Source organism: Dreissena polymorpha, chromosome 13 (assembly GCF_020536995.1).
Source record: "Dreissena polymorpha isolate Duluth1 chromosome 13, UMN_Dpol_1.0, whole genome shotgun sequence".
Taxonomy (NCBI): domain Eukaryota; kingdom Metazoa; phylum Mollusca; class Bivalvia; order Myida; family Dreissenidae; genus Dreissena; species Dreissena polymorpha.
This window is the reverse complement of record NC_068367.1, coordinates 28,832,442-28,855,566: the sequence shown is the minus strand read 5'-3', so window position 1 is coordinate 28,855,566 and position 23,125 is coordinate 28,832,442. Positions and strand designations below refer to the sequence as shown.

The 23,125-nt window shown below is 36.6% G+C and overlaps 3 protein-coding genes across 3 annotated transcripts in view; 2 read left to right on the top strand and 1 right to left on the bottom strand.

Annotated features, from left to right (window-relative positions):
• The window catches only part of LOC127854541 (tubulin monoglutamylase TTLL4-like), a 724,238-nt gene that overhangs the window by 104,502 nt on the left and 596,611 nt on the right, over positions 1-23,125 (top strand). The gene's annotated exons all lie outside the window — the stretch shown is intronic.
• Positions 1-23,125, bottom strand: part of LOC127855724 (uncharacterized) — a 663,610-nt gene that overhangs the window by 85,669 nt on the left and 554,816 nt on the right. The window lies entirely within an intron of this gene.
• On the top strand, positions 13,056-16,490 carry LOC127855730 (uncharacterized). The gene is made up of 3 exons (XM_052391522.1): positions 13,056-13,519; positions 13,920-14,905; positions 15,089-16,490. The coding sequence occupies exons 1-3, from the start codon at positions 13,191-13,193 to the stop codon at positions 15,409-15,411; spliced, it is 1,638 nt and encodes a 545-aa protein (XP_052247482.1). The 5' UTR covers positions 13,056-13,190; the 3' UTR covers positions 15,412-16,490.

The following is a 23,125-nucleotide window of genomic DNA, read 5'->3' as shown; positions in this document are numbered from 1 at the left end:
TTTCGTCGCTCTCTTCAGGATGTACGTGTCAAGCGAGGAGCAGACGTGGCTTCGGAACATCATCTCCTTATTGCCCGATTGAAACTAAAGCTGAAGAAGAGTTGGACAGGGGGGCCCAGCAAACGCCAACGGTACAACACTGCCACACTGACAGACACCTGGAAGAAAGAAGAGTTCATGGTCACTCTCTCCAACAAGTTCCGGGTCCTTGAGGAGCTGCTTGAAGAAGAGACAATAGAGCATAAATGGCAGAACGTTAATGGCGATGAAGCAGTGACTTTAACATGCCAATAAGTACTGGGCTCCAGGTCTTAAAAATACAAGGAGTGGATATCAGCAGAGACGCTTCAGAAAGTTGGGAAAAGAAGAGAAAAGAAGGCAAGTGTAAACAACAGCAAAAAACAAGCCTCAAAATTGAAAGCACAAGAAGAGTACACCGAAGCAAATAGGAGCGTCAAGAGAAGTATTAGAGCAGACAGGCGGAACTACCTATAGACGCTTGCAACAGAGGTTGAAGAGGCAGCCTATTAAAACAGAACTAAAGATATGTACTCCATCACCAAGAGATTAGCATGAAAGTTTGCCAAGCCAGAGAAGCAAGTAATGGACAAAAATGGAGGAGTAATAACAAGTAATGAGGAAGGGCAGAAGAAAATGTGGATTGAGCACTTCCAGGAGCTACTCAATAGGCCAGCTCCTGCAAACCCACCGGAGATTCTGCAAGCTACAAGTGATCTGCAAATCAAATGCTGCACTTCCACAAAGGAACAGATCAGCAGCGCCATCAGCAATTCAAGAACGGCAAATCTGCAGGACCTGACAGCATACCGGCAGATGCGCTTATGGCTGACGTGGAGACCTGTGTGGAGCTACTACATCCCATCTTCAGCAAGATATGGGAAGAAGAAGAAATTCCAACAGAGTGGAAAGAGGTTTACCTCATCAAGCTTCCCAAGAAAGGCGACCTCCGCTCCTGCTCCAACTACCGAGGAATCACACTGTTGTCAATCCCAGAAAAGGTGTTTAATCGCATCCTGTTGAACCGAATGAAAGACGCAGAAGACCCGCATCTCCGTGACCAACAAGCAGGCTTCCGAAAGGAGAGATTGTGCACGGATCAGATCGCAAACCTGCGCATCATTTTGTAACAATCCCTGGAGATGAATTCGCCGTTATATGTCAACTACATTGACAATGAAAAGGCGTTCAACAGCGTTGACCGGGAGTCCCTCTAGAGAATTCTGGGGAACTACAGAGTGCCAGAAAAGATCACCAACATCATCAGGAAGTCTTATGAGGGAATGACCCCCAGAATCGTTCATGCCAGACAGCTCAAGGATGCCTTTGAAGTGATGACCAGTGTAAGGCAAGGCTGCTTACTCTCACTTTTCTTGTTCCTGCTGGCCATAGACTGGGTAATGAAGACATCGACGGAGTAAAAGCGTTATGGAATTCAGTGGACACTCTGGAAACAGTTGAAAGACCTTGACTTTGCCGATGATTTGGCTCTCTTCTCCCACACCCAACAACAGATGCAAGAAAAGACAAACATGGTAGCGGACAACACAGCTAGACTGGGCCTCACCATCAACAGAGGGAAGAGCAAGGTGTTCAGGACAAACGCATCCAACAACATACCCATCAGAGTCCAAGGCGAGGCGCTGGAGGAGGTGGACAGCTTCACCTTTCTCGGAAGCATTCTGGACAACCAGGGAGGAACGGATGCAGATGTCAGAACCCGCATCGGTAAAGCACGAGCAGCCTTCCATCAGCTGAAGAACATCTTCAATACCATTGTGAAGCCACTAAGACTCTATGGAGCAGAGACCTGGAGAACCACTGTCACCACCATAACGAAAATACAGGTCCTCATCAACACCTGCCTCAGAAAGATCCTCAAGATTCGTTGGCCAGACAAGATCCCCAACGAAGAATTATGGCGAAGTACAAACCAGCAGCCAGTTGCAGAAAACATCCTTGAGAAACGTTGGCCGTGGATATGCCACACCCTTCGCAAGCCTGCATCTAATACGACAAGGCAATCCCTCACATGAAACCCCCAAGGGAAAAGGAAGAGAGGGCGGCCTAGAAACACCTGGCGCCGCGACCTGGTTGCAGATGCTAAGCAGATTGGCCAAACCTGGGGACAGCTGGAGAGACTCGCCCAGAACCGAGACGCCTGGAGGAAGCTGGTTGTCCCAGATGGGACCACATGCGAAGATGAGATGATATGATTCTAATATTAAGGAAGTTAAAATGTTATTTAAAACAAACACTTTGATTGAGAGGTACTTATCCCAACGACCAAGCCTTGGCATGATTCTTCACAGTAAACAAGTTGAGGCCAACACAGAAATCAGTCTTTCAGACGAGGCTATATACTGTGTGAGGCAAAAAGATGATTACGCGACTGAAATCCGAGGAGTGTGTGTCCACAGTGGATTATTATTCATGACTGATTATAACAACAATACTATAAAGCATTTAAATAGTGACTACTCCGTGATAAGTCCATGTTATCTAGATTTTCAGCCATATGGCATTTGCCATTATAATCCTAATAATTATAGGTATGATCGAAATTGTGTAGCCATTTACGGGAACGGTCAAACACAGTGTGTAAGAATAAGAGTTGGAGATTATCTTAGTATCGAACAAAATTATAACCTTCAATTGTCACACGATTGTTTCGGAATAGCGATCGTATGAAGCTTCATGGGGTAATGTTATGTTCGTCCTATATGTACCGTTAATGTATTTTCTCGATATGTATGAAGTTTGCAATATGCATGTCAAATTAATAATTACTGATGCGAAAATATTTAATTCATAAAGTGTACAAGTATCAGTTCGTCATGCATTCATTTCTTTATAAAACAACATATGTACACACTTAATCTTATCTTTCTTACAGTTCAATATTGCGCAGTTAACCGAAGTGGTGACAAGATATTTGTAACGAACTATAGGGGCGAGCTGCTCACGTTGTCCAGGGACGGGACTATACTCTCCATCTTCACGGATCGACAATTACAAAGCCCGATCGCAGTGCATGTAACAGAAAAGGGACAAGTGCTGGTATGTGGGAAAAAACAGGTTGACAGCATAGGGGAGAAAAAGGTTACTACTCTAGCAATACCAAATGTTAATAATCAAAATTGTCAATGTGCAGTTTAGGGAAGTCCGTTATTGTAGGATCGAGTACATTCTTGTTCTCAAGATGGAGTAATGTAAGTGTATACTAGTGACGATTGTGTGCATGTCAACTTTCCGAAATACAAATTCACTGAGCGATTATGGAAGTAAAATGTTAATTTTCAAACAAATCATGCATCGTTAAAATAAGAAGAAAAAAAAATCTCATATTTTAATTATACCTTTAAGTTTTTCGCATAACAGCCTGGTAAATCGTATATAGTGTTATTGTCATGAATTTAAATCACCAAATGAAATTGTATGCTTGTAAAGGCCCGGTCACACCGCCAGAACTTTGCTGGAGCGTTCCTTAAACGGTATGAAGAGGGGCCGAATTTCGGCAACGCTCGTCACCGCGCACAAAATGGGGAAAAAAATCGTCAACGCAGGCGTTGCCAAAGCGGTGCACCGCTGAAGCCAGCGTTGGTTTAGCGTTGGTTTAACGGTATCGAGCGGTAGCTAGCTTTGGTTAATCGGTGACGCGAGCGTTGATAGAGCGGCGTTCTTCGCATGCGCACGTCGGCTCGGCGGGAGTTTAAAGTTGGTATAGCGGCAAACCGCTTCTGACTACGGAACTAAAACGGATCGCTTTGATAGACGTTCTGATAATTTTTGATAGAAGTCAATAGTTGAAGTTCATCATGCCACGTAGACAAAAGAAGTGGAAAGCTGGAGATGGAGAGGCAGCATTCTGTAGAACTCTGAGCCAGAGTTAGGAGGAGCTTTACAGGCCACGTGCTTGCCATAAATGGCACCAACTGTGTGGGGAAACTTCTATCTCTGGTACCATTTGTCAGCCAGGTTTCTCCATCCTTGTTCAGTTGTTGGGCAAAACAACAATTCATCTGTGTACTCCTCAATGATGACCTTTACCACTTCTCTAACTACCACCCTGATGGTGTTGTGGGGAACCCTCCATGCGTATTGCATGTTTCTGTAGGTGTTACCAGAGGCCAGGTGCCGTAGGGTGATTGCCACTTTGAGACCAGGTTCCAGGCTTTGTCGGTAATTGGTGTCTTGTTTGGTCAATCGGGGGGTCAGCCTCTGTACAACTGCATTAAACATGGCTGGTGGCATCCTCCTAAAGTGATGGAAGGCTCGTGGATCCTCATTCCTCAGCTCCACCATCAGCTTGTTATACAGTCCATGTTCAGGCCTTCTCAGTATCCACTTTCTGACCCACACAACTCTGTCTCTCCTCCTTCTCCTTCTGTCAACAGCTTGTTGCAATCTGTGGAGGTTCTGATTCTGCTGCTGGACTAGTGCACAAATCACAACAAGTCTCACATCATCCATGGTAGAACACTTTTACTGTAACTGAGCAAATTAAAATGAGGTCTGCACTCAACGGTAGCTCGATTTTAAATGGATTCCTGCTCCAACACCTCAATACCAACGCCAAACCAAAGTTCATCACTGCAATGGATCGCTACTTCAACGCCCGACACCGTTCCAGCAATTCCGTTTCCGTTTGAAAAACGCATACAACCGCTCCACCAAAGTTTGTTCAACGTTTAATCACCGCCCGGGCAAAGCTTGCGAAGCAGCGGTTGTCCAGCATTCAAGATTTCTGCGTTGGCCTTGCGGACCCAAACGTCCATGAACTTGCGTCTTGCGGTGCCAAACTTTGACTGTGCGTTGGTAGAACGGTGGTGAACTTTGTCAGAGCGGAAAATTGCCCGCTCCTCACCGCTCGCAATATTTTGTGCAGCTCAAAACTTTCTGAGCGGTAGGAGGAACCATCAACGGTGACCGAGCGTATACGGCGTTGCCTTAACGGTGGCCAACTTCTGTTTAACGGTCGTGAACGGTAGCGAGCGGTGATGATTGTTTTTCACCGCTACAGGAACGCTCAAGCAAAGTTCTGGCGGTGTGACCGGGCCTTAACAACCAGTCACGAATCGGAATGCAAATATGTATTTGTTTTTATGTTGTTGTTTTTTATACAAAATTTACTTGTTTTTTTGTTTATTTTGAAACTGTTCATTAACTTTCTTTGTTCATGATTGTTTCAACTCTAAATACCTTTTTGTAAAAAATAATGCATGTTTATCTCTGTTTTTAAATACATAACATTTGTAAATATATCATCTGCATCTTAAGACAAGTTGAATTAAATCATGTTGGTATATAAGACGAAAACAATTCTCAGGCTCACACAGTTAAGCTGCCACATTGTGATATGAATATGACAATTCCTTTAATCCCCAGCCACCGTATACTTTCTACAACACTTAAAAGAAATATTTAGTTTTGCAGTAGATATATCTTCCATTGGCACGAAGCGCTTTTGAACATACACAAAAATATCATATTTGTTATGGGCAAAATAGTTTTTAGCTATTTAAATTTTATTTAAGCTGTGGCCTTTTAAATCTTCATAACCAAAAAGCAATTGGGCAGAAGAAAGACGGATAGTTAAAATGCTGAGAACGTTTGCGAGTGCGTCGTTATCTTAAGAGTGTAGAGTATGTCACTCAAATTAGTCACCAATTTTCCGAACAAAAGCATAAACCCGTTAAAGGCTGAGATTATTGCAGGTTGATTGCGGGATTCCACACAGCATTTAAACTTCAGCTTCACCCGCTGGAAAGAAATCTTACTATTCCATGTGGTTTATTTTATTTATGGCAAAGGAACCATTGCCAAAAAGTTGAAGAGAAAGGTTTCGGTAATACAACAAGAAGTTGCTCTACCGATGACAACATCTGAAATTTGATATTTGACAAGATTGACGCTGTAAACGGGGATAATAGCTACTGTATCCACACACCAGAAATAAAACTGGTGTAGAAGTCACTAAATCCATAGTGATTTCAGCTGCACCAACAGAACAATGACCTTATTTATGCGCGTTGTATTTCAATAGTTATTTTAGACTTATTGATTTAAATACATCGCATCGAAGCCTTTGGCTTACAGAGACACTCACGTGTGCGTTTCCTGTGAAGGAACAATACTTAGTGTCTTTGAACATATCTCGAGAACGCTCTACGGTTGCAAGGCGGACACTGCATATCCACTGCACCTTTAATATTAATGCAACCAATTGCCAAACAGTAAGACAAAGAACACAAGAAAGAGCTTACGATATTAGAACTCTTACACGACATTTTGATTTCCTGTTCTTTCTTCGTACATTTCATATTGCCCTAGTATTAAATATCCATAGCGAGTTCTCAACACACAAAAAGTGATTTTTCCTAATTACAGAATAAATATGAAAAAAATGTTTCAATATTGGAATAACAATATATTTTGATATAAGATTATTATATTCTACTTGTTATAAAAAAATATAGCTGCTCTAAAACATTGTGACTACTGTTATAATTGTTCCGTTTCAGTGAAAGCACCTTCTCACAGCGTATAGCAACTTAGTATACAAGGTGCACTACTTGTATACAGTTTTTACACCACTCAAAACAAACATTCAATTTACCGTAGGTATTGGGTTCTGGGTTACTTAGCCGATCATCTTGGTACTCGTTTCAGTTTAAACATTCCATTTAAAAATAAGTTAATCTCAATTTCTTTTTAAAAGGAATGTCTTGCTTCATTATTTAGGCCTACAATTTTGCTTAAGAATACGTTTTGAAAAATCTTTTTTTTTCTGAAATAAATATCACTTTTGATTTGATACTTTTTTAATAAGTGTGCTAATGGTATTCCCCGTTAGGGTGCTTTATAATAGTCGCACTGTCTGTCTGTCGTCCAGTCTTTACGTTCGTCTGTCCTTCCGTCCGCCATTCCGTTTTTGGAATTTTTATCCTTAACGCATTCAGGTATTTACCTGTTTTTAAGTCTGTGAGTCTACCTGAATTACTTACAGATCAAGTTTCAGTTTCGTTTCAGTTGATGTTGACGAATTTTTGGGAATTGACTCTTTCAACTTTTCTCTAGAATAACATTGTTTTCCCTAAACGCTCAACCTTGACTTTTTGTGTTTGCGGATGGTTTAAGTTTCGTTTCAGTGCATTATTATTTCACGAAGTTACATGCCTTGAACTTATGCATATTTGTAAAATAACAATTTTCAGGATATTTTTCCGAATCGCTTTCAGAAACTGACCTTACTTTTGGAGTGTGCGTCTACCTACATGACGTACATATCAAGTTATAGTGTCGTTCCGATCATGCGGGCCTTCGACTTTCTGTAAAATAACACTTGTCCAGATTAGTTTTAAAGAAACGCGTTTAAATGCTTACCTGCATTTATGAGTCTTCCTTTATGACTTACAGGTCAAGGCTGAGTTTTGTTCTTGTCGATTGATATTTGACGAAGAAACGAGTCTTAAAACGTTCTAAAATTTAAAGGTTCCTTGCATTGTTTATCTATACACTTTCAAATATTGACCTGATTGAGGAACTATATAACATATTTAAAATTTGGTACGTGTTACCGATTTCAACAAAATCGCAGACAGTTGTTGGCCTTTGACTATACCTGAACTTGGCCAAGCATATTTTGGCTTCAAAGTCGAGTAGGGGACATAACTTTTCACAAACACAGTTCTTGTTTGACTCTGTGATAAAAGTTGTAAAACTGGCAACTCACCAAACTGTGAACAAGTCCCTCAAATCATAAATAGATTGACATTGGGGGAGTTTTGAGATAAAAGAGGAATGTTTTAAGTGTAAAGCATGCAATGACAGAAATGCAACAGGTTTTAATTTAAATTAATTGACACGACAATTGTACAAACAGTTTAAGATTTATACATAGAAGTTCTTAGAAAATATATAATTTTGATCATGAATTTATAGTGCCAGTTATAATGTTTATAACCCTATTCCATCTATGCTGAATCATCCTTAATATATTTTTTACAATATAAGAGTAGACTATGTCAAGCATAAAATAAGTTATATTGTTCCTAATACACTGCCAATAATGCGTAAACATAATCCCAGGGATAGAAACTAAATAAGAATTATTTTTTTCGTTTTAATCCTTTTCTGATATCTTTTGTATTGTGTATTTTGACATTGTGTTCTTGCCAAACGAAATAAATATGTTTAAACTAAGAGTAGACAATAAACATATTTGAATACCTAAACCTGTGGTTATTTGATCTGTACCGTTTGACGAAAGTAGGTTTTAAAATACAGTATTTTTTTTACAATTATTAGTTTAAATTGATTAAAATATCACGACTGGTATCTTACATTACTTGAAAAAAGTTCGTATTTTCAGTATATTCGGTAATAAAATTTCGCGATGTGAAATAGAAAGTTCATCGCGAAAATAGATGACATAACGATATGCACACTATAAATAACGCAAGTAGATTGATCATTTTGTATATTAGATATATACAATTCACTAAGCATGCACAATTTGCATTCCTGGGTTTACCACGGGACGATGATGATCAATCTACTGGCGTTATTAATAGTTAACTGGTGATTACCTGGTAGACATACCCAGTAAAATGTATTACCAAATATTCTGAAAATATGAAAACTTAACGACTTTTTTCAAGTTATGTATTCAATGTATCTATTTACATGTGTTTTGTTGTTTGAAGATTTCAAATATTATAATTGAACCATAGAATAGTTTGAGGTTTGTTACTTCTAATAAACTTGAGCAGACAAAGTTTTCAACAAAAGGGTCGAAGTAGTTAAACTAAATATGTACCGATACCATACTAATGTGGAGCATGATTATAGAGCTCTGATCGCGCTATATTCATGTTAAACGGTCTCCCAGAGGTCTCTTCGCGCCATACAGGGTGTTTGAAATTGACCGTCGTCATTTCAATTAGAAGCATTACTGCGTAATTATAATGGTACGTGTGACGGTTTGATTGATGTTGCAGGTCATGATTGTGTTGAGTCAAAATGACGCCAGGCAGAAATTTTGCTCCTCTCAAAAACAAATTATTGTCAATTTGTTGCGTAAAATGCAGAAATCTGCCTCAAACGGATTCCTTTATATAGGTATTATAATGCGCTTTCGAAAGAGTAGAAATTCAATGATTAAAAGCATACATAGTTTAAAAGCTAGTACTTAAACACTTTGTTATTGGGGGCACAATTTTTCCACACAAGAACATCCATAAGGTAACATGGAAATCACCAGATGGACGAACCGATAACCAGATTGACTATATCATCATCAACAGTTTGCAAGATGTAAGAGCGATGAGGGGAGCAGATGCTGGCAGTGACCATACACTCGTCATAGCCAAGTTGAAGTTAAAGTTGAGAAGAGTCAAAAGAAAAGGAAAGAAAAGGAATCCACGCCATGATGTAGGAAAACTCAAAGATCCAATTGTCAAGAGAAATTTCCAGATTGAGCTGAATAACAGGTTAAGGCTGTTAAATGACCAGCAGGAAATGGATGTTAGTTCATTCAACCAGGAGATTCTTGAAGCTGGACTGAAGATTCTTGGCACAGTACGAAGGAAGAAAGATCAATGGATATCCCAGCAGACATAGAGCAAGATTGACAAACGGAAGGAGGTGAAGAAGAAGTTGTTGCAGACAAAGTCGGAGCGCATAAATCAGCAGCTGAAAGACACTTATGCAACCTTGGACAGAGACGGGAAGAGACATGCTAAAGCAGACAAGAGGAAACTCATTGACAATCTGGCAACTGAAGCCGAAGATGCAGCTGCACGGCAAGATATGGGCACGCTGTATAAGATCACAAAGATATTGACAGGATGATTTATTTCTACAGAAATTCCAGAAGAATTTGCAAGGGGAAATTGTTTCCACTGACGTACAAAAACTGAGTTGTTGGAAAGAACACTTTGAGAGAGTAATCTACAGTGCGGATCCATCTACTGAAGCAGTTATTGCTCCTGCAGAAATCCCACTTGACATCAATGCAGAGCCACCAACTATACAAGAGATCAGACAGGCCATCAAGAAGTTAAAAAATGGAAAAGCTCCAGGTTAGGACAGGATACAAGCAGAGTTGCTTAAAGCGGATGAACAGTTAACTCCTACAGTACTTGCTAGTATACTTCGGAAAGTATGGATCTCAGAAACAGCACCTGAGGATTGGAAGGTGGGACTAATAGTTAAACTGCCAAAAAAGGGTAACCTTACAGACTGCAACAATTGGAGAGGTATAATGCTGCTGTCAATGACCAGTAAGATCTTTAGCAGAATTGTGCTTGACAGAATTTCAGCTAGTGTAGATAAACTGCTGCGGAAAAACCAAGCCGGTTTTAGGAAGGGTAAGTCATGTTCAGATCAGATTTTCACACTTAGACAAATCATAGACCAAAGTCACGAATGGGACGAAACCGTCTATGCGAATTTTATTGACTTCCACAAAGCATTCGACAGCGTGAACAGGCCAGCATTATGGAGGATTTTAGCCCATTATGGAATCCCAGGCAATATTATCTCTGTCATCAAGATGCTTTATTCGGATTTCAGTGCTAAAGTAATCTGCGAAACAACTCTCACAGAGAACCTTGAGATAAGGACAGGCGTGAAGCAGGGATGTGTACTGTCCCCTCTACTATTTTCGTTGTGCATCGACTGGCTGATGAAGAAAACCACTACGGATGCAGTCAAGGGACTCCAGTGGACGTTCACAGAAACACTGGAATACCTTGATTTCGCTGACGACATCGCGCTTCTCGCCCAACGCCACCAAGACATCCAAACATAGACAGACAAGCTAGACACTCTTGGGAAGCAGATTGGCCTCAATATCAACGTAAACAAAACAAAAGTGATGAGAATAAACGCCAAAACAGAGCAACCAGTTACCATCAACAATTGCCCTTTTGAAAAAGTAGATGAGTTTTTGTATCTTGGGAGTAAAATCAGAAGTGACGGAAATTCAAAAGAAGATGTCAATTACAGATTATCCAAAGCCAGAGGTGCTTATGCGGCATTAAAGAACATCTGGAATTCTTCCAAGCTAAATTATACCACCAAGATCAGGATTTTCAAGACTAACGTACTTTCGGTCCTGCTGTATGGTTAAGAATCCTGGAATGTCACAAAGTCTATTTGCCTCAAGCTTAGTGTCTTTCAAAGAAGGTGTCTCAGGCGGATTCTCCAAATCTTCTGGCCAAACACTATATCCAATACACTATCCAATATCCAAACACTCCACCGCAAAACAGGTACAACCCCAATATCAACACAGATCAAGCGCAAAAGATGGCGCTGGATTGGTCATGTTCAAAGGATGGCGGAAACAACCATTCCTAAGGTTGCAATGCGATGGACACCAATTGGACGTAGAAAAAGAGGTCGACCAAAAGAGACATGGCGCCGGTCAGTTGAAAAGGAGATGAGGAAGGAAAATTGGAGCTGGGACCAGGTGCAAACATGGACAAAGGACCGGGTACATTGGCGAGCTTTGGTGGAGGCCTTATGCGCAAATAGGCGCGAAGAGGACTAAGTAAGTAAGTAATTAAACACTTTATGTTCCCCATACCTTCATTTATACACGGGTCTTTACTAGAAATAACGATGTGAGGTACATTATATTTATAATATGGATCGCATAGTACCAAACTTCAACTTCAGCGTAGCCTCCTGTAAACGATGTCATGCGAAAGTAAATTCCTTTATTGTTCAATATTAAGGTGCATTGTTTGATGTATATCTTTACCGTTACCAAGCTACGTTCCAATATATTAACATACATGGTTGGAAATATAATGCCATAACCTTGAAAATTGGGTTTTAACGCATGCTTTTTACAATTGAAAATGCTATCAATGCTCGGAGCCTGTACCATCTCTCCGTCGACGTTGCATAACGAAAACTAGCTCATGGTATTGTTTGCCGCTTAGCGTCATATCAGACGTCGTAATGTCTGGCTATCCATAAAGAAATAGAGGATATCTATTCATGTCAGTGAAAGATCGTTTGTTATTCCACGAGTGATCATAGAAAATATATTTTCACGAGTGGCGCAGCCACGAATGAAAATATTCTTTTTCTATGATCACGAGTGAAATAACAAACGATCTAACACTGACATGAACACATTTTCTGTTTCTTTTATGCCCCCTTTTCAAGAAAATAATTAACAGTTGTTTCCCTTTCGCTTAAAAATTACCCCTTTTCCCGTGGCGTGCCTCAATACAATTCAAAACACAAATGACGTCATTAGTATGACGAAATGACGTCAATATACCAGCGAAATTCTCCAGTTAAACTCTTTTAAAATGTAAAAACATAAAATAAAAAGCAAATGTGTTGAATTCGGTGGATTGTCGATTGTAATTCACTCGTGATCATAGACATTTTTTTTATTTATGATAACCTAAAAATAGAAAAGGGAGTTCCAAAAATGTGTTCTTTTCACCGGTGAAAAGAACAATTTGTTTATTTTCACTGCTGTTATTTCACTGCAGAAATGTCATATTATATCATAAGGTATAAAATAAAGGATATTTAAAAAGCACAATATAAAATATGTTATGCTACTTAAAATTTAAGAATAAATATCGTTAAACAAAAGCCCTCCTCAATTTGTACTGAATAATTATATATATTTCACTTCTTTATATTAAATAAAAATCGAATATTAAAAAAAGGATTGTATAATTACGAGGATCAAACAAATCCATAACGTTTAGACATTCAAATATAAAAGATCGAAGGTCCAATTTAAAAAAGGTGTCTAAGCGTAGTAGGTATCCAATAAATATTGTCGTTGGATGTCTGGTTTAAGCAAACGACAAATTATAAATTGCTCTTCGATTTGAAGGGGTCGAATAAAATGCACTTGTTGAAATGCCTTTGTAGAGAGGCACTTACTAGATAGCGTTATCGCATGTAGTTTATTTGCATTAGGAATCACATGACACGGTGTTTGACCGAAAAACCTAATTTGTTTATCACCTAATGTAATATTGAACGACTGCGCATGTGAAAGACGCGTTGCCTGGTCAATATCGATAATATAAACATTTGAATTCGCATTAAATCAGTGTCCCGATAACTGTTAACAAAATTTAAAACAGTTTTATAATACAGGTCTAAACTGGTTTAATAGCATCATGGCAACTGCGTGTACAGACAATAAAGGATCTGATCATGTTATGGAATACTGTTGTTCCTCTTGCGAAGAAGATGCGATTTCTCAGGAAGCGGCTTATCACTGCAAGATGTGCTCCAAGTTCTTTTGTTGCCAATGTGTAAAATTCCGTGAAAAATTGTTTAAAAAACATGAAACGTACGGACGGGACGCACCAGACCAATGGCCTGTATCGAAAGTAACACAGGATGTTCTAGAAAAATGCAGGGATCATATAGATGGACACTTGAAATTTTACTGCGAGGATCACCGTCTGCTGTGTTGTAATTCTTGCATCGTGTTTAATCATAGGTAAGCTTACATTACAATTAAGGCATCATCTTTGTAATAATACACAAGACATCTATGCAAAGAATATAAGTGAAATGTACATGAACATTTAAAAAGAAATATTTCTATGAAAAGCTGTATGTCATTAGTTTTGTGTCGTAGCCATACGTAAGTTTTTCTTATTTGCTTTTTGTAATAATCAAAATATATTTCGGTCTGTAAGGCATACGAAGTATGATTTTTAAGTTTAAACAGTTATTTTGGAAGCGTGGTTGAGATGTCAATGTTCATATTATTTTCTTAGCATTAATGCAAATAGATCAATAAAATCATAACTGTCAAAAGTATAGATTTTTTTTGTAAGTACCATTTAGAGTTTTTTTTTATTACAACAGCATTTATTCATTGATTCTGACTTCAGGCAATGTGCTACTGTTATCTCTATTGATCACTCATATGAAGAAGGAATAGCCGACGACTTGCAACAACTTCAAGAAAAGATAGAAACCATTCTTGAACAATTGAAGCAGCTACAAAACAATCAAGAAAGCAGCATGATAACTTTGCTTGAATCATACAATGAAAGTTTGCAAGAAATAAAAAATGCGAGGTCCACAATCGATTCCATTTTAAATATTCTTGAAAAGAACACTGTGCAAAAACTGGACGAGGTACTTAACAGTTTAAATACACCTCTTAAAGAGGACTTTGAAAACACCAAAAGACTCAGTACAAACTTGAAAAACCTCGGTAAAGCAATTCAAGAAATGACGACAAGAGGGAAGGAACTATCATGCATAGCTTACAAGAATTGTAAGGTCAACATACGTGAATGTGAAAAATATATACACGAGCATTCTAATATTAAGGAAGTTACAATTTCGTTTAAAACAAATATATTGATTGAGATGTACTTATCCCAACGATCAAGCCTTGGCAGGATTCTTCCTAGTAACCAAGATGAGGAAAACCAAGAACTCAGTTTTGTAGGAGAGGCTATGTACCATGTGAGTAAAACAAATGATAGATTTTGGACTGAAATCCGAGGAATGTGTGTCGACGATGGATTAGTTTTCATGACTGATAATAACAACAAGAATGTAAAGTTACTAAATAGTGACTACTCCTTGTTATGTCAATGTGATTTGGATTTTTATCCGTATGGTATATACCAATATGGCGAATATCATAAAATAGCTATATCTGGGGAATATCGAATACAGCTTATTAAAACTTATAAAAAAAACAGACAATACATAATCGACAAACATAAAATATTTCTATTTCATCACTATTGTTGCGGGATAGCGATCCATAGCGACGACATGTACATCACATCAGGCACAGCGCTGTTTCACTACACTCTGAATGGTACACCAGTGAAGAAGTTGTATGAAGCTCCAAGCGGTTTGTTTATTTACTTCATATATGTAGTATTAATGTATTTTCTCGATACGTATGAAGTTTGCAATATGCACTTGTAGTCAATAATAACTGATACGAACATATTTCATCCATAAAATGTACAAGTATCAATTCTTCATTTATTTAAACAACACATGCATACACTTAATCTTATCTTTCTTGCAGTTCAATATTGTGCTGTTAACCGAAGTGGTGACAAGATATTTGTTACGAACTCTAGCAGCGAGCTACTCTCGCTGTCCAGGGACGGGACTATACTCTCCATCTTCACGGATCGACAATTACAAAGCCCGACCGCAGTACATGTAACAGGAAAAGGACAAGTGTTGGTATGTGGACGAAACACTATTATGCAGGTGGACAGCGAAGGGAAGAAAAAGATTACTGCTCTAGCAATGCCAAATGTTAATAATCCATTGTCAATGTGCAGTTTAGGCAAGTGTGTCATTGTAGGATCGAATAAAATTCTTGAACTGAATATAGAGTAATGTAAGTGTATGCATGTCACGCGTTGAGTATGATTTTGTGCATGGCAACTGTCCGAAAAGGAAATAACTTTTGTAAATAAAGTGTTAATTTTCTCACAATGCACTGATACTATGAAGACAAATAAAATCATTATTTATAATTGTGCCTTTAAGTTTCTCGCATAACACTTGCCAGGTAAATCGTCGCTGGCGGTACGGTAATGAATTTTAAAATACCGATTGAGTTTGTACGCTTATAATAACCAGACATGATTCGGAATGCAAATATGTATTTCTTTGTAGGGTGTGCTGTTATTTTCTTTTTACGAAAAATTATTCTGAACTACGCTTACAACATTGATGTATGTTTTCACTTTGCTGTTCTCAAATTCATTGACGATTGGAAAGTACATTATTTTTTTTATTTTTTATTAATATTCCATGATTGTACTGTGTATAATTCCAGAAAATGTTTTGGCAATTAATTTGTTCATGATGTTTTCCACTCGAAAGACCTTTTGTAAAGTACTGCATGTTATATCATGTATGTAAATCATGTATGTACGATGTGAATTTAAATTTAGTTTTACGGATCATTTTAATCTCCTGCAACGATATCTATTCATACGACACATGAACACTAACTCCGATCCTAATAAAAAGACGAATGTTTCGGTTATTGAAGGAAAATGTGTACGAAATATCTTCGTCACAACGGCTCGGGGCGTTAATTTGTCTTTGCGGCATTTTATTAAATTCATCTTTAATGTATAATTTTTCTTGCCTATTTTGTGTAATTGTAACATATTTTTGATCAATATATTACAACTTAACACATATAAAAATCATGCATACCCACTTTAATGTGAATAATGTTTTCAATTTGATGCTATCTACTTCATTTACGATCACTAATAGCATTAATGTGTTGTTGTTTTTTGTTTTTAATATTTCATAACCCTTTTGTGTGTAATCAAGATAATGTATATCAATAAAATCGTTCATGATGTGTTCCACCCTAAAGACCTATTGTAAAGTACTGCATTTTTATCTGTGTTTTTAAGTACATAACATTTGTAAATAAATCGCCTGCCTCTTAAGACTCGTTGAATTGAATCAATTTGGTATATGCGATGAAAGACGAACAATCTATCAGACTCTCACTATTAAGCTGCCACTAAATTATATTAATAGGACTATTCCTTTAACTCCCCACCCATCGTATATTTTCTACATCACTTTGCAGAAGTATTTAATTTTGCAGGAGATATATATTCCATGGGCACTAAGCGCTTTTGAAAGTATACATATATAAATTGTATTTAAGCTGTGGCCCTTAAAAATTAATTACTAAATTTCAAGAACAGAAACTAAACACAAAACATCAGAATAACTGCATGTTGTGGTTATGAAAACAACAACATGATAAAGTGCATGTGATGTACATAACAAGGAAACACTCTACAGAACCCAAAAGATCTTGATTGTCTCGAATTCATAAGAGTGTACAGTATGTAACGCAAATTAATCACCAATTTTTCGAAAACATATATACCCTGAGGCTATATATATATATAGGCTAAGAAGATTGCGAGTGTATAGTTTTTATAAGAATATCTTATCTTAATTATTGCCGTTCATCCAATATAAACTCCAGAAGCGCCAGCAAGAGCGAAACCTTATAATGAAAGAAGTATATTATTGATGGCAAAGTTCCAATAACCAAACTGTGAAAGAGCAAACGTTTCGAACACCATAAGAAGTAACTTTACCGATGACAAAATGAAATTTGATATTTGACAACATTTACGCTGTAGACGGGAATACTAGTTACTGAATCCACATAGCAGAAATAAAACTGGTGAAAGAATCACTAAATGCAAAATGAATTTCATCTGCACCAGCAGGAGAATTATCTTATTTAAACACGTGGTCTTTCAATATTTATTTTAGACTTATTGATTTAACTACATCGCATCGAAGTCTTTGGCTTACAGAGACACTCACGTATGCGTTTTGATTTCCTGTTCTTTCTTCGTATATTTCATATTGCCATAGTATTATTTTTATTTTGCAAAGCGAATTCTCCACACACAAAACGTGATTTTTCCTAATTAAAGAATAAATATAAAAAATGGTTCAAAATTGGAATAACAATATATTTTGATATAAGTTATGTTCTACTTGTAATAAATAGGTAGCTGCTCTAAAACTTTGTGACGACTGCTATAATTGTTCCATTTCAGTAAAAGCAACTTCTCACAGCGTATAGCAACTTAGTATACAATGTGCAGTACTTGTATACAAGGAAAGATCTGAAATCACAAAATGTACAGGGTGCTGCCTTAAACAAAAGGACGGGGTGTAAAACGGAACAAGTCTAGTGACTTATCTTATACATTTAATATATATGTACGGAATTTTTTAATCTAACTTATGTATTTTAGCATAGTATAGCCATTTACCATTGAGAATTTTGCAATACATGTATTAAAATGCAACATATTTTTATATACCATTAAAACAGAAAGTGTATTGCCGGATTTGCCTGTGGGGACTGCAAAGAATAGACTTGTTATGTATGAATAGTCGACAAAAGTGGAAAATGTCGTCACTGATTAACCTGTGTGGACTGCACATGCAATAAGCCCCGTTTTTGCAGAACAAGGCTCATTTAGGAAATGAAATCACAAAAATATGGCAATAAAAAAATTGGCAATATTTCATAAACAAAAATATAACACATTATTTTAAAATTGTTCTCAACATCTCAGATGATATTGACGGGCATCAAGTCTCGAAGCTATTTTTTTTGCACTACTTGTATACAGTTTTTGCACTACTTATGACAAACACACAATCTACAGTACGTGTTGGGGTCTGAGAAGTTACTTAGCCGATCATCTTGGTACTCGTTTCAGTTTAAACATGCCATCTTAAAAATAGTTAATCTCAATTTCTTTTTTAAAGGAATTTTTTGCTTCATTATTTGGGACTACAATTTTCCTTAAAAATACGTTTTGCTAAATCAAGTTTTTCAGAAATAAATATCACTTTTGATTCGATACGTTTTCAATAGTTTTGCTAATTGTAGTCCCCGTTAGGGTGCGTTATAGCAGTCGCACTGTCTTTCTGTCTGCCAGTCTTTACGTTCGTGTGTCCTTCCGTCCGCCATTTTGTTTTCGGAGCTTTTATCCTTGACGCTTTCAGATATTTACCTGTTTTTTGGTTTGTGTGTCTACCTGAATTAATTATAGATCAAGTTTAAGTGTCGTTCCAGTTGATGTTGGCGAATATTTGGGAATTGTCTCTTTAAACTTTTCTCTAGAATAACAGTTTTTTCCTATAACAGTTTTTTTCCTAAACGCTCAACCCTATTTTTGTGTTTGCGGCTGGTTTTAATTTCGTTTTGGTTGATTTTCTTTACGAAGTTACATGCCTTTGACTTTTTTAATAACACTTTTTATGATATTTTTTCCGAATCGCTTTCAGACACTTACCTTTCTTGTCGAGTGTGCGTATACCTACATGTTGGACAGATCAAGTTATAGTGTCGTTCCGATCATACGGGCCTTCCTCTTAACAATTTTCTCTAAAACTAACACTTGTCCAGATTATTTTTTAAGAAACGCTTTTAGATGCTTACCTGCATTTGTGAGTCTCCCTTCATGACTTACAGATCAAGGCTGAGTTTTGTTCTTGTCAATGATATTTGACGAAGAAACGAGTCTTAATATGTTATAAACATAAAATGTTCCCTGCATTGTTAACATATACGCTTTCAAATATAGACCTGATTGAGGAACTATAGATCATATTTAACATTTGGTACGTATTTCCGATTTCAACAGAATCGCAGACAATTGTTGGCCTTTGACTAAACCTGAACTTGGCTAAGCATTTTTTGGCTTCAAAGTCGAGTAGGGGACATAACTTCTCACAAACACAGCTCTTGTTTGACTCTGTAATAAAAAGTCGTAAAATTGGCAACTCACCAAACAGTGAACATGTCCCTTATATCATAAATAGGTTGACATTGGCGGAGTTTTGAGATAAAAGAGGAGTGTTTTGAGTGCACAACATGTAATGAAAGAAATGCAACAGGTTTTAATTTAAATTCCTTGACACGACAATGGGAAAAAGAGTTTTAGATTTATACAAGGTAGTTATTAGAAGATATATAATGTTGATCATGAATTTATAATGCCAATTAAAATATTTATAGCCCTATACCAACTATGCTGAATCATTTTTTTTATATATTTTGTACAATTTAAGAGTAGACTATGTCTAGTATAAACTAAGTTATATTGTTCCTAATACACTGTCAATAATGTGTTAACATAATCCCAAGGAGAGAAACTAAATAATTATTTCTTTCGTTTCAATCCTTTTCTGATATCGATTGTATTGTGTATTTTGACATTTTGTACTTGCAAAACGAAATAAATATGTATAAGCTAAGATTAGACAATGAACATATTTGAATACCAAAACATGTGGTTATTTGATCTGTACCGTTTGACGTAAATACCTTCACTGGGAAGGGATATTCGATATAGCTATTTACATTTTTAAGTTGTTTAAAGATTTCAAATATTTTAATTGAACAAAAGAATAGTTGAAGGGTTGAGCAGACAAGGTTTTCAACAAAAGGATCAAAAATGTTAAACTAATTATGTACCAATAACATACTAAAAAGTTGCATGTTAATAGAGCTGTGATTGCGCTCTCCCCATTTATATATTGATTTATGTAGCATGTTTAACATTGAGGTATGTTAAACGACGTCTCCAGTGGTTCATTCGCTCCATACAGGGTGTTTTAAATTGACTATTGTGATGTTAAGTAGAAGCATAACTGTGTCATTACAATTAACTTGGGTTGTGTTATGTTTGATTGATGACGACACGATGGTCAGGATTGTGTTGGGTCAAAATGACGCAAGACAGAAATCTTGCTTCTCTCAAATACAAATCATTCTCAATTTTCTTGAGTTAAAATTCACAAATCTGCCTCAATGGAATTTCCTCATATATGTATTATAATGTGCTTTCGAAATAGTATAAATTCAATGATTAGAAGCATACATAGTTTAGAAGCTGTTAATTATACACTTTATGTGCCACATACCGTTGTTTATACACCGGTCTTTACTAGTAATAACGATGTGATGTACATTCTATTTATAATATGGATCGCATAGTACCAAACTCTACCTTTAATGTAACCTCCCGTTAACGTGGACATGCGCAAGTAAATTCCTTCTTTGTTCAATATAAAGATGCATTGTTTAATGTATATCTTTACCGTTACCAAGTTATTTTCCAATATTTAGCATAGATGGTTGAAAATATAATGACATAACCTTACACAATTGGGGTTTAACTCAAAATATTTACCATAGAACAAAAACCACGCCAATGGGATGGAAGATGCCATCTATGCTCGGAACCTGTAACATCTCTGCGTAGAAGTTGTATAGCGGAAACTAGCTCATGCTTTTATTTGCTGCTTAGCGCATTTCAGACGTTTTAATGTCTGGCTATCCATAAAGAAAGCATATTTAAAAAGCCCAAGAATAAATAGATACTTTAGGTTACACCATTTAAGAATAAATATCGTTTAACAAAGCCCCATACATTTTGTACTGAATAACTATATTAATTTAATAAAAATCGAATATTAAAATATGGATTGTCTAATAACGAGGACCAAACAAATCCATAACGTAAAGACGTTAAAAATGAATAAATAAAAAGTCATTTTTAATAAAGGTGTCTAAGCTTAGAAGGTATTAAAAAATATTGTGTTTGAATGTCTGCTTTAAGCAAGCGACAAATTATAAATTGGTCTTTGATTGTAATAGGTCGAATATAATACACTTGTCGCAATTCTTTTGTTAAGAGGCACTAACGAGGTAACGTAATCGCATGTAGTTTATTTTAATAAGGAATCACATGACACCATGTTTGACCGAAAAACCTATAATGATTATCGCCTGAATTGCTTTTGAAAGAGTACTCATTTGAACGACGCGTATATCGATTATATCGATAATATAAACATCTGATTGCGCATTAAAGCAATGGTGTGATAACTGTTAACACTTCTACAACGTAAATTTTTATACTGCATGTCTTAACTGGTTAAGTAGCAACATGGCAACTGCGTGTACAGACAATAAAGGATCTGATCACATTGTGGAATACTGTTGTTCCTCTTGCGAAGAAGAGGCTATTGCTCAGGAAGCGGCTTATTACTGCATGCTGTGCTCAAAGTTCTTTTCTTGCCAATGTGTAGAGTTCCATGGAAAATTGTTTAAAAAGCATGAAACGTATGGACGGAATGGACTTAACCAATGGCCTGTTTCAAAAGTTACTCAAGATGTTCTAGAAAAATGCAGGGAACACAAAGATGAACACTTGAAATTTTACTGCGAGGACCATCGTTTTATGTGTTGTAATTCTTGCGTCGTATTTAATCATAGGTAAGCTTCAATTGCAATTAATGCATCATCTTTTATATGGTACAGAAGACATATAATTGCAAATAATTTAAGTATATTGAACATGAAAATTGAAAAAAGACGTATTTCTCTGAAAAGCTTTATGCAATTAAATTTGTGGGGAGCCTCATTTATGCTTATTTCCTTATTTTAATGATCTAAATATTTTTCGATCTGTAAGGAATGCGGATTATGATTTTTAAGCTGAAACAGTTCTTTAGGAAGCGTGGCTGAGATTCAAATGCTCATATTATTTTCTTAGATTTTATGTAAATAGATAAATAAAATAATAACTGACAAAACACAGATTTTTTTTCGTAAATACCATTTTGTGTTTTAGTTTAAATTAACAACAGCATTTTTTCATTGATCGTGACTTCAGGCAATGTGCTTCTGTGATCTCTATCGATCCATCATATGAAGAAGAAAAAGCTGACGACTTGCAACAACTACAAGAAAAGATCGAAACCATTCTTGAACAACTTAAGCAGCTACAAAACAATCAAGAAAGCAGCATCATAACTTTGCTTGAATCATACAATGAAAGTTTGCAAGAAATAAAAAATGCGAGGTTCACAATCGATTCCATTTTAAATAAACTTGAAAAGGACACTGTACAAAAACTGGACGAGGTACTTAGCAGTTTAGATACACCTCTTAAAGAGAACGTTGAACACGCCAAAAGACTCAGTTCAGACCTGAGAGACCTCGTAAAAGCAATTCAAGAAATGATGAAAAAGGGGAAGGAACTTTCATGCATAGCTTACGAGAATTGTAAGGTCAACGTACGTGAATGTGAACAATATATTCACGATCATTCTAATATTGAGGAATTAAACATTTCTTTTAAAACAAACACACTGATTGAGAGTTACTTATCCCAACGAACAAGCCTTGGCGTGATTCTTCATAGTAACCAAGTTAGGGACAACCAAGAAATAAGTGTTTTAGGCGAGGCTATTTACTGTGTGAGGCAATAAGAACATTTGGTTTAACATATGTTAATTTTCGGACACGCTTCAAAAAATCTCCATAAAATGATGGATGGGAAATTCCATTATTTGAATGCCATTTTAAAGAAACATTTTATTTTGAAATTAAATCACCATACTTAGAGTAAAATTTAGCGAATTTACTTCTTAGGTTATGATACAAAAAGCCTAGCTTTAGCAATTTTATTTATTAATATTAGATTACGATCATTAAAATCTTTAATACATGAACATG